Source organism: Anser cygnoides, chromosome 3 (genome assembly GCF_040182565.1).
Source record: "Anser cygnoides isolate HZ-2024a breed goose chromosome 3, Taihu_goose_T2T_genome, whole genome shotgun sequence".
NCBI classification, from domain to species: Eukaryota; Metazoa; Chordata; class Aves; order Anseriformes; family Anatidae; genus Anser; species Anser cygnoides.
Window position 1 is genome coordinate 117,816,591 of NC_089875.1, and position 12,628 is coordinate 117,829,218.

At 42.1% G+C, this 12,628-nt stretch overlaps 1 protein-coding gene across 1 annotated transcript in view; it reads right to left on the reverse strand.

The window, feature by feature from the left end:
• Nucleotides 1-685: 685 nt before the first annotated feature.
• The window catches only part of CDC5L (cell division cycle 5 like), a 34,300-nt gene continuing 22,357 nt past the window's right edge, over nt 686-12,628 (reverse strand). Inside the window, exons 15-16 of the mRNA XM_048065736.2 lie at nt 2,345-2,557; nt 686-1,151 (exon numbers count right to left, since the gene is read on the reverse strand). Coding sequence (XP_047921693.1) covers nt 1,047-1,151; nt 2,345-2,557 — 318 coding nt within the window. The 3' untranslated portion in view covers nt 686-1,046. The remainder of the gene's footprint in view (nt 1,152-2,344; nt 2,558-12,628) is intronic.

Below are 12,628 nucleotides of genomic sequence, written 5' to 3' on the forward strand. Positions count from 1 at the left end.
AGGGCTGCTCTGGGCAGCAAAGCACGCTGCCTAGCCCCCTCTCAAGGAGCAACAGGAAATAGTGCCAACGACCTCAAAAGTGCCATCTATGAGATCAGGATGTACTCCATAAACCCCTAAGGGATGCCTCTTGAGAGGCAGCATGGCTGTGGCTGCAGTACTAAACTGAACAATATTCAGCCCTAGGACTCAGGTCAGCCAGCACAGTATGGACACATCCACGCCATCAGGCTACCAGGGCTGGCCACACACCCCCTGCTTATTAATGTCTGTCCCTGGCCCACCCTAATTCACAAACCATGTCCAAGAGATGCTTGAAGATGCTGGATGATCACAGCCACCAAGGAGCAAAGGACAATTTTAAGAACTGTACAGAACAATCACCTGGTGACTACTGCAGTGGCAAGCCAAAGCACGGTGGAGTTATGCTTACTGTATGTGCAAGTGAAGATCCCGATATAGAAGGGAATGTATTGTCCCAAGGACAGAACTGTGAGCAGTTTTACATGGACCAAAATTACTCTCCACAGGTCCTACCTGTTACAAATGACAGTTCGGGGGAAGGAAGGAGAAATGGGGAGCGAAGCACAATTGAGGAAGAACGATAATTTATCAGAAACGTGAAAGAGATCTGGGTTGGGGAAGGATTCCGTTTCAGTTAAAAGACAAGCATTTTATTTCATAATTATTTTTAACATTCCAGGTTTATTCAAAAGACATTACTCTGCAGGCATGTTATCTCATAAGTCTTAAGACTGATAAAACACTAGGAATAATGTGACAATCCCAGCAAATGAAGACATGGCTAAAATAATATCAGAGTGACTTCTTTTAATAAAACTTTGGACATTTTGATCCAATGTTTTTTAATCCTGGATGAGGCCATTCATATCGAGAGCATTTGAAATAGTCCATCAAAGGAACAAAACTTGACAAGATACAAACATCAGACTACACTTGATTTCTGTGACTGACGGCAAAAGCTGCAGGAGAAATATCTGTACACTTTAAAAATGTTACATCAGCAACAAAAGGAAGTTTGTGCTTTAATACTTTGCTTGAAAAGTCTCTTTATCCAACATGAAATCAGCAAATCTCTGCTGGAGCTCCTTTTCTCTCTCCTGCTGTCGCTGCACATCTTCCTTTAGACACTGAAAGGAAAACAAACAACCAGTCACATGCCTGCGGATCATTAGCAAAGGTTGTATTTTAGTTCCTTCACAGGAAGCTGAGATAGAAGAATGCTAAAATTACTCTTAAAAACTATAGCAGTTAATATAAAGTATCAAGAATCATGGCCATCTTACTTCAGCATCCTGTTTTTGACCGCAGCTAATATGAAATGCTTCAAAAGGGGAGATTTCAAATTAGAAACCAGCCACAAGCAGTGCCCTGTATTTAAGAGTTATCTATTGATCCCTCTCTTCCGTGAGTTTGTCCAGAGTCTTTTTTTAGGTAACCTTCCCCATTAACACGGCATCCTGCAACAAGGCCTTACGCAGGCCTCGTTCCACTAACGATGCAGCATGTGAATGAGAACTACTGCTCATTCTGAAACTGCCAGCTGCTAGTTATGTGATATCCCTTCACTCTTGTATCTCTCTTTGAGGCTGCCCCTTCCTCCTCGAAGCCATGCTGACCAGGTAGAGCCAGTAAGGCAGGCTGCTGTTACTCAGCAGCAATGGTCCAGATCACCAAATGCAGACAGCTCGCAGCAGGACTCGTGGCAAAGAGCCTGAGCTCTGAGGATGGCTCAAAACTCAAGTTACGCTATGGCTGCTCAGCTTCTGAAACTGGGAGGCATGATGTCAAAAGCCAGCTCCAAAATGGGGTTATCTTATCAATTTATAACAGTTATCTTCAAATCTCGTAACAACAACACGGCTTAAGAGAGGAACACAATGTGTGAAAAGAAAGGAGAGTCTCCAGTACTCTGAACTAGCATTTGGTCTATTGATTTTGAAGGTAACAGGAGTCGTTGCACAACTTTCTGATCTACCCTGAGTTCTAACAATAATTAAAACCAAAACAAGCCAAATTAAGATAGACATGGAACCTCTGCTGATACACGCTGCAGAAGATTAATAAAATATACCACATTAGAAATATAATAAAAACAAAATGAAAGAACACACTAGCAGATTGATCCCAGCTTGTAACATGTCACAGAATCTTTGATATTGAAGTGAACAGCAGAGGAGTCTGGTTAAAAGTATAATTTAAGACGACCAGTAAAAACTCGGTACAAACTCAGGCTGTTAACTTCAGAGTCTGGGCATTGTAAAAAAGATCTTTTCCACAACGTCTGCATTTGATCTAAGGTATCACATTTATGCAATCTCACCTCCAGTCTCCTTGGGATAGCAGCATCTTCATGTTTCTTCAGCTCCTCAAAAGTACGTAGCTCCAGATGAGCCTGTTCAATTTGGTCCCACAAATCATTCAATTGTTTGATGAGGCCCATTGCTCGAGACTGATAACCACCAAGCAAAATCTTCAGCTTCTTTTCCATCTTGGCAGCCCTCTTTGCCTCAGTTGTCATATGACCTCTGTTTATCTGTCAGAACGAAACCAGGAATTGTTTTAATTATCCAGAATCCAAAAGTTAAAAAAAAAGAGGTAGTAAAAATCTGCAGAACACAGTATTGATTTCTTTGATTTCGGTTAACAAATCATACACTGCACATTTTACAACAGAAGAGATTTCTGGATTAAAACCTGTACAATGCAAGTAGATTATTGAAGATGAAGCCCACTAACCATAACAGAGGGTGATTACACAGGATGAGTACGGTTTTAGAGACAGGAATTGTTGCAGTTGTGAGCTCAGTAGGCAGCCAAGACACACAACAGCTTGGTATGGCACCTCCCCGTCACGCAGGAGATGCTCTGTGCTTTAGTAAAGGCAAACTAAATAAAGAGAGTGTGTTCTTTTTAAATTATATTCTTTATCTGCAAAACCAGACATCTTTCAGTCCTTCTACCCCCACAGGATTAATCTAAATCATATTTTGGAAGGAAAAAGAGGCAATCAGGAGCCTGAATGCAGCTCTGGATCTGTCTTTTTGTTGTAGAGAACCACAATGGAAATGTTCACACTGCTCTTGCTGACAAATGAATGGCAACGTCGGGGCATGGAATCACCACAAGGAACCACAGAAGGACTATCAGATCAGCAACTAAATTCTACCACCTATCTGCATGTGCTTTCTTAGGACAGCCTGATCAGGAGACAAAGGACTAAGAGTAAATCCTGATGACTCGCAGAGGTGTGACAAGACGGAGACACCAACCACTGTTGGCTTCTAAAGGTATGAAAGGCATGAAATAATAATAATAAAAAAAAAAGCACCACCACTAATAAAAAAGACACCTCGGCACCCAAAAAGAACCCCGGTGACATGATTAGAAGTCAATAGCCGGTGACTTCACTCCTGGTAGCATCATAAGGCATCCCAAGAAGAAAAGACTGCTGGCATTCAGATGTCTGGGTAGCTGAATGCTGGACCGATTACTCCAGCACACATCTTTTGTTTTGTGTTTGGGACCATGGGACCATGCGGGTACAAGACTGCAAAGAAGTGAAATCGGTTTGGACCTAAAATAAAGTCACCTCACCTATCTGCAAGATGTCCCATTCTGATTTACTGCAGTACCATAATGCTGCAACATTATTCCCTCCTACGACATACTGAAAACCTGGTAACTCCTCGGTGGCCTCTCAAGTAACACCGCTTTTTCACAGGGCTTTTCCCTTAAGAATCCCAGAGCAAGAAGGTAAGATTATCTTGAGCTAGCAGACGAGCCCTGAGATAGCACAATGAATCAGCTGCCTAAGGTCAGTGGCAAAAGCCAGAAGCAAAACCCCACAATTTACAAGCCAGTACTGTACACAACAGATGTGACGAAGTGATGAGATTAAAATGTGGTATCAAAACCACAAAGCAAGTGGCACGTCAGAAGTGAAACTCTCCTTTCCTGTATCATTCTGGTAAGTGCTGCCTGGTGCATCCTGGATTTGAAAGTCTCCATTTCCCCAAAGTTTCCCCAAAGGACTCCACGTCAGTCCTCTAAAGCCATAATCCAGAATCGGGATTTGAAACCGACAAGTGATATACGTTATAAAATTCTGCCACCTGGGATACAATGCAAATAAGCAAGCATGATCATGTTAACGTGCTATAAGTGATTCATTCAACATTTAAAAATAGAAAAGGTACCGGAGCCCTCTGCATATTTTTATACTTGTATGCAGTTGGGCAAAGTTAAACGGGCAGGCAAAGCACGAAATAGCCACGGGCAGTTTTGAAGCCTGATAGCACCATAGAGATCCTTAACTCTTAATACACAGAATAGACCTGTGTGAAGCTGAGGAGAGGTGCAGCACATCTGCACAGGGACATAAGGGGTCCTGGTCGTTCTTTTATGCTACCTTCTTAAAAATATTAAACAAATAAAAACAGTAACACTCTTCGGAAAGAAATAAGAAAGATTCAAAACTCAACAAGAGGATTTGGGCTTCTCGCATTGATTTTTGCCACAGTAACAGGTATATTAGCCCAGGAGATGAAGAAAAACGCTTAGCCTTCTCAGCTGTAGGAATGTAAGTCTAACTCAGAACCACGGTGGCTAAAGCACCTATCCTTGCCTTACTTCTTTAGAAATCAAATAAATTACCACTGCTCAAACAAAAAGTGGAAGCTTTTCACTGCTTTGAACCCTACCTACCATGCATTACTGAACATATCATCTTTTTTACCTATGAAACTAAACTCTTTGGGGAAGAGCTACTTTATAACCTGTCCAGGACTGTGTCCTGGACTGTCTGATGCTACTGAAGTATACTTTATTATGCAGCTTCACGTTTCTTTAAAATGCTCTACTCCTTAACAATTTATTCACTCATTGAAAGCAGGTTTAGTGTGTGGTGCAGAGATAAACAAAGTGAATGGTAAAGGGAGAAAACTGTTAATGGGGGAGTGAAAGAGAAATCTGACCTCCTAGGCTGCCTGGTTTGCTCCTGGGGGAGACAGATGCAGACTGCTACACTTTTCAGATTTTGTTTGCAATGTAGGCTTTCAGTATGCCCAAGGTGCTTTAAGCATACAGAAAGGCGCCTCTTTTTCAATATTTATACAAATCTAGAGAAAATTAAATAAATAGATTAGGGATTTGTCAGGATACTCTCTGATGGAAAAGTATGAAAGCTTTAAATGTCTTCGCTGGTAAATAATATGCTATTACTGCAACAACAAATACAGCTGGGCAGCAAATGAGCTGCTTTCCAATTACTGCTCCTTGATGAAAAACGCGTGCTGAGAATTCTTGATATTTAGAGATCGTGGAATAGATGGATGCACAGGCAAAGAGAATTTTGTTTATAACAAAGGTCTAATGTAACACAGACCGATTGCCCCACGTTGTTTCACAGTGTTAGAGATGGCAGAGTACTCTTGGTGTGAAATGGAACTCCAATCAGAATGCCATTATTCTAGAATAGGTTAAAAAAAGACCATTTAGAAAAGTTCCCCTGTCTTCCTAAATGAAGATCTCTCAACAACCCAATTTTCTAACAGAATGTTAAACACTGAGTACCTCTGGACATGAATTACAAGCAATATCTCCATTGTACAGAAAAGAGACTATAGCAGGGCACTGAGGTCAGAAGCCCTAAGTTATCTGCAATTTTCACCCACAGTGGCAGTACTGGGTCGGTCTCACACTTTCACACACTGCAGTTGGGACTCACCTTGCCTGTCCCAATCCCAGCATGGCACCCAAGGTCCTCCCATATTCAGGAGAGGAAACTGGCAGCTCTAGGGCACGGCTCCCCTGATCCAGGACCTCAGGAGAGGACTGAAGTGATGCCACCACAGTCCTTACTCCTGTCCACTGACTAAGAGAGGAGCAGGGGCTGTCTGCCCCAACACAAATACCTATGGCCAGGTAGATCAATCCCACCCTAAGTACCTACTGTTTTAATCAACGAGTTATGATAAAGCATTCTTTCTCCAAGAAAAACAAAAACAAAACAGTTCAAATCTAATGCTTGTTAAAACATCACACCTGACTATTTAAGGATTCTGAAGTTTTCAGACACTGAGAACTGGATGTAATATTTCCAAGTTTTTTCTGGATACACATTCTTGCTTTTAACTACTGCAGCTCCTTAGGTTGTAGGCTGCTATTCAGCCCTTGTTTTTCTGGTCAATTCCTTGTCTATCTTGGATTATCACGGGCCATGGGCCTCACTGCTGTGTTAAAAAAAAAAAAATCCTCTCAAGTTTTGAAAACCAGAAATAACAGCCCTTTTTCCCCCCCTACTTACAGAGAAATGTGAACACTCACCACCTTTCCTCCTCTCTCCCAACTACAAGATTTTAGGACCTACTACAAAAAGGTCAAAAGGAGGTCTCAGCTTTTGTAACAAATACTATTTATTAAAAATTGCTGACTTCTGCATTAATGCCAATAACTGCATATAATTTTAGTTCAAGCTTCGTAAAATTTTAAGGCTCAGATACCAAGCTAAAAATTCCAAGCAGTTATGAAGAGGTGTGTTTAAACAGTAGTCTACATTATTTGCTTAAAGCTAAGAAATGGATTTCAGTAAAATCTGACAACCATTTCCCTCATGAACCTAGCAGAAAATGTAAAGACATTTCAAAGATTTCTCCACTTCATTATTTATTTTGTACGACTTCTTGGCCAGCTTTGGTTTGGTTGACTTTTGTACCAGCTTTAGCAAAATGGGAATAGAAAATACAGACACGGGATAAAAATGGTGCCTGATCTTAGGGGAAGTGCCTTCCCCTTCATGCTCAGTAAGACCTGAACTAGAGAACAGTGTCCAGTTTTTGACACTGGACTAGAAATCAAGAGAATCCAAAATGGAGTAAAAGATGTAATCACAGATGTAATAAAACCATCATCTATAAAGGGAGATTGTCCGAAAAATAAGTTTGTTTTTTTTTCATCTAACAATAACACAGAAAATGACAGAAGACATAAAAACATGCCTTAGATATCCAGAAGATCTTTGTGAAATTAGTGTTTTCTTATGTCCACTCAGAAAGGAAAGAGGATTTAAATTTGGTGAGGCAATTTTAGATAGAAGATTAGTTGTAAGGTTTAACCAAGGTCAACAAAGAACAGGGAAAGACTGCGTATGAGGACAAGCATCCATCAGGAAAGATTTAGGAAAAAAACTCTGATGAAGGAAGGGCTCAAACAGGTTTAAAACACATTTTTACAATTCCTCATCTTGCCGTGTCTGCTGAGGCCAAGTCTACCCTCCTCAGTTCGAAGGATGGTTTTTCCCTGTATTGTTTTGCTTTCCTTTCATTCCGTTAAACCTGGAGCCTCCTGCAATCCCTAAGCAGCAGCAAGCATTCCTATTTTCTGCTTGATCGTGCCTGATAGACAAAAAAAAAGTGGAAGCAGAACTGCTGTATGTTCTTACCAGAGCCATAGTCAAAAGTAAACCAACTTATCTCATGACCTTGGAGAATCAACACATCACTGGTTAGCTTGTGCAGAGAGAAATCTTCTGCCAGCTCCTCCTGCGTGGCTGAACAGGCTCCTCTCAAAACCTACGCAGGAATACTCCCAACACCGCTCTAACTTCCTTCCTCTCCTCAGACCCACAAGCAGCCCTCCCATACTCATTTCTGCTGGCGGGAGCTGGATCAACTTAATTTAAATCACAGGGTTCGTGAACTTGCCTCGTTTTGACTCAGTAAGCCAGAGCAGCTGGAAGGAGATAACGTGCAGCGAGATGGATGCCACATCATGCTGGGCTTTTGACAGCATTTCACACCTTCCCTGACGATGACTGTAACACCCTCTATGCACGTTTAGGTGATCTGCCTTAACCAGCTCAGAAGGTACCCTCTACGGTAACATGTTTTTTAAGAAAAGATGCTTTATTTAAAAATATTTTACCACTTAACGATCATTAGCATTATGATTTACAGATATCTGCAGAAGGCCATTCCATCTGCCCCCAGCCAAAACCAATAACCCAAGTGCAGTCTCCATGTGAACCGTTTCAGAAATCACGATGCCTCGCTTTCAAGCATCGCAACAGGAGTTGGTAGGGCTGTGGAGTGATGCTGTAGGGTATATAAAGAGCAAGAGGTCCCACAGAAGTTCATAACCTCCAACTATCTAGTTTTATAGAAAGTTACTGGATAAATTAGCAGTCACTGCTGATCTGCAAGAATGTAGAAGCCCATTCTCAATCTTTTTATTTGGGAACTGCTTTTAGGGCTCATCAGTATTACCAACGATACCCAGCTATCATGTTCACAGAAGAAACACAGCTAGATGAGCACAGCTTAAGAAGAAAAACAAGTAACATATTTTAACTAAGCTTTCCTGAAAACTCTCCACCTGCCCCTGGAAAAAAGAAATTGCCGTAAGATCCCAGCCAGCAGCTGCCACCTCAGGCTAACAGCTTTGATTAGCTGCAAGCAAACGTGAGTTACTGCTGCATCTGGTAAGATAATAGGGCAGCAAACACACATGTAGCTTCAAAAAGCATCGCTGCAAACCCAGCGTTCTCAGACCAGTCTCTTCCAGAGGCAAGGCCAACAATCATGTGGAGGCTCACACCACAAACCATTAGCAGGCAGCCTGGGTCCCTCTTCGTATACAGTAGAAGCCCCACGATGAGCTTACCGCAGTCACTAGTGCTCCACTCCAGCAGCCACCACTACACAAGCATAAGTGAAGCAAGTCACTTCAGCAGCAGCAGCTCTCACTGGCACAACATCCACAGACTCAGACACGGCTTCACATTCGGAAAGGCTCTGTGGCTTGCACCAACAAACCGTATCAATTCTTCCCTCTTTTTGTCAAAAAACAGTTTACAAAAGTGATGGTGCGTGAAGACCTTTAGCAATGATGAGCCTTCCCGATGCTGAACTTTGTTCCTCAGCACACAGCTTCCCATTATGAACTCCGTTTTCACATGCAAAACCTGATTTCACCAGGCAACGTACAGGAAGACAATTGTTTTAGGCACAGAGGAAAAATTTCCCCATACTAGGAGCAAGTGGCCACAAAAAAGTAACTGCTACGCGGTTCAAGTTTATTTTTACAGAACTTTTTTTTTTTAAACTGTCATTTTAAAATGTTTTGGCAGAACTGGACTGAGGACATCAAGTAAGCAAATGGAAAAAGGCGTTTTTCCACACAAGAGTTACCAAGCCCCCAAACATGACCTTAGGAGAAAGGCAACCACAACATACCGGTCCAATTTGAAGCCAAATTTCAGAGACGTAGGCAAGTTCACAGAAATAAGAATACGAAGAACCCTCTTACTGGCAGTCATCTGCTTCCTTCCAAATGTCCCCAAACAGTAAGAAACAGTAAGAAAATTGCTATAAAAATCAAGTATTTGCATTCCTCTCTGAAAATAACAGTTTAACAGCAAAAATATAGTTCTGTTTCTCAAAGCTGTTCAACTGGCAGCCTGAGCAATAGCATCTCTGTAGGCCTTTAAGTCCTAGAGAACAGCTAAATTTGAGTAAAACTACACCTGCTTTCTTCCTGCTTGCTCGTGGTGATGAAGGTTTCAGAGTGGGAAATGTAACTTGTGGGGAAATCCAAGGACTTAATAAGTCAATTTACCTAAAGGAAAGCAAACAATGGTTTTTGTTCCAGACTTACAACAAGCAAAGCTCCAGCTCCATTCAACCAGCTATGAATTGAAGATTACTTTCCAGGTATTACAAAGCACACTTAAGATTTAGAGGTTTTACTCAGTGATTTTCAGTCACAGGTCTGCAGGTGCTTTGCAAACAGACTTCACAGAGCTCCGTAAGGTAGACATCAATCCTGTTCCAGTGACAGAGGAACCAAGGGAGACATTAAGAGCTAGGCGTGTTTCGCTTATCTAAGGTGCTCTAGGTGCCTCTGCAATCAAATAATAGGAAGCCCAAGGGGGAAATTCAACCCTCAGGCAGGCCAAGCTGCTCTCAGGAGGAGCCTTGTCTCGCTACCAAAAACACAGGGAGCCTAAGGCAACGGCAGTTTTGTTTGAGTTAGGACGCTACGATGAGGTGTATTGAATCGCAGCTCACGGGACTTGCTCAAAAATAGACAATGGGTAGCCACCTGCACAAGAAAGAGAGCGCACAATTTCTGGCTGCATCCATTTATCTTCCCTGGCAGGGCATTTTTTTCTTGCTGTACACATAAGTTATCCTTGGCAACATACAAACTTTTATTTATTGTATCATAGATACGGAGAATAATTTCATTACGGATCTCACAACTATTCCTAAATTCTACAAGCAAAGATGTGATGTGTAATAGCCTAAGCTGATCTAATAACCAGCTGCTATGGAAAGGGGTCTGCTTCTTGACCTAAAAACAATTTGTTTTTTGATAGGTCAATGAACTGAATCAGGTTAATGCCGAGTTACAGCAGCACGGGTACAAGATCAGAGGTAATGGCAGGGGGCTCTGGGAGAGAAGGGAGCAGCACTGGTGGGTTTTGGCATGAGCTGAAACAGTAGAGCATCCTAGCTACAACACAAACTGCATGCTAACTATGCTGGTAAGCAGTTAAAAGTGTTTTCACACAGAGGTAAAGACAGCTCCTAAGAGATCTGCTATCCATCTGTGTCGCCCAGGGAAAAAAAAAAAAAAAAAAAAGTATATTCCCTACAAAACTGCAACACTAAATAGATTTGCAACCCGATGAGCAAGTGCACATTAAGCAGAGATCAGGCACTGTAGTAGTGGTCTTGCATAAACAGTCAGATCTGTCAAACTCTGAACAGCTTGACAGTGGAGACCACTGATAAGCCTCAAATGTGTTTCTCTGGTGCCAACTACATTTCAACAGACCTTATTTTTTAAAAAAAAAATAAAAGAGCAGACTTCGTAATAGCAACACAGTAGTACAAATGAGTATGTGTGACCATAAAAGCAGAGCACTCAGGGATTCCACCAGAGTTTTTGAGTTTTAGGAGTAACTTCTCTATTCCTAGTCTTACAAATTCTTATTTTCTACAGGTGTTTTCTCAGAAACAGCAGGTCTGAAAATCCAAAATAAACTGCAGTCTTTAAAAGCACGTAAACTAGAGATAAAAACACAATCTCCAACAAACTAACAGCTGATACACCTTGCAGTGCAGCACAATCCATAAATCTCCAGCTAAGACGCTGGTTTGCAATGAAAATTAATTCAGAGGACGTAGGCTGCAATCAAAAACCGGCTGCTTCGGTCTGGTGCCTTACCAGCTTGTTCATGGGGACAGCGCACACCGTAGTTACACAACAAGATATTGCAAACCTTGCTGTGGGATGGGTATTTGACTATGCTTTGTGTATACAATGATCTAGTTTCCTCCTCTGTAGACTTTCACGAGGGATAATTTAGCAGTCAACTGAAACGAGGACATAACTACCACAATGGCAAGAAAAATATTTGAATGTTGCAAGCCAGTATTATGAACTCCTTTCAAATACAAAGCAACGCTGGTAGGAAGTTCCTGTGTTCTGAATTACAAAGGAAACAACTAGTTTGTTAAACAGATGCCTCTACTGTCTCATTGCACCTGATCAGCTTCCTAGCTTAACAAATACCCCAGGTAGGAATACTTTGCTTTATAAATATGTTGCTTGGAAGAGAAATGAGCACGAGATGTTGCAGAGGACTGGTTACTCAATGCTACTGTGCATGAGAAAACTCCAGTTTCTGAAAGGACTAATCCTGCAGGGCAGGTAGCCTCGAACAAACATGCTAGACCTCCAGAAGTTGCTGCAAAGATCAGAAAATCCAACCTGGATTCAAGCAAATCTAAGCCGTGCCCCTGACTCACAGTGAGGTCAAAGGGATTCACTTGCACGGACCTGAAGCACTCGCTATTAAGGCAAAGAAGTTCACATACTAACCCCTTCCCACTCTTAAGGTGCGTAAGTAACACATCCAAAGAGTCTAAAATGCTCAAAACAGACGAGAAACGAGAAGTATTACAACCACGTGGCAGTACATTCCACTAGTACAACTATCAGTGTGCTGTGCCTTCCTGCTGCGGATGCCTGGAGAGGATACCCAGCCAAACAGGAGCCGTCCACAATTGTTCCGCTTCGCTTGCTCAAGCCCATCAATAACAGCACAAATCTGTTTGTGATATCACCAGCAGTTCCAGAAAGATAAGTTTCATGTCAGCATACACAAGACTGCCACCACTAAACCTCTCAGGCAGTGAGAACAGGCCAATTAGAGGAAGACGAGCGTTTGTCCACGCCATCAATCCACCCAGTAATCTCTGAGCAATGAAGACAGTGCTAGAAATAAGCTGCTTTTTTTTTTTTCACTCCCCTCTCCAGAGGATCTGCAGGGTGTTAGCAGTCCCATATGGAAGTATTAGACAGCGACTACCTAACGTGCAGCCGTCTCCAGCAGCTCCCACGGAATACTCGCGGGATTTTCCTACCAGACTCAGTGCAGTAGGGAAGGGAACAGGCGGCCCCAGAAGCTGACCAGCATCAGTTTCTGCTGCTGGCAAACTATTTTAGTTTCCTTTCTTCTCTCAAAGGAAGTTAAGAGCACAAGCAAATATCTTGGGGTACTGAAAGCAGAGCTAATATCACTGCTTTTCATTAAGGC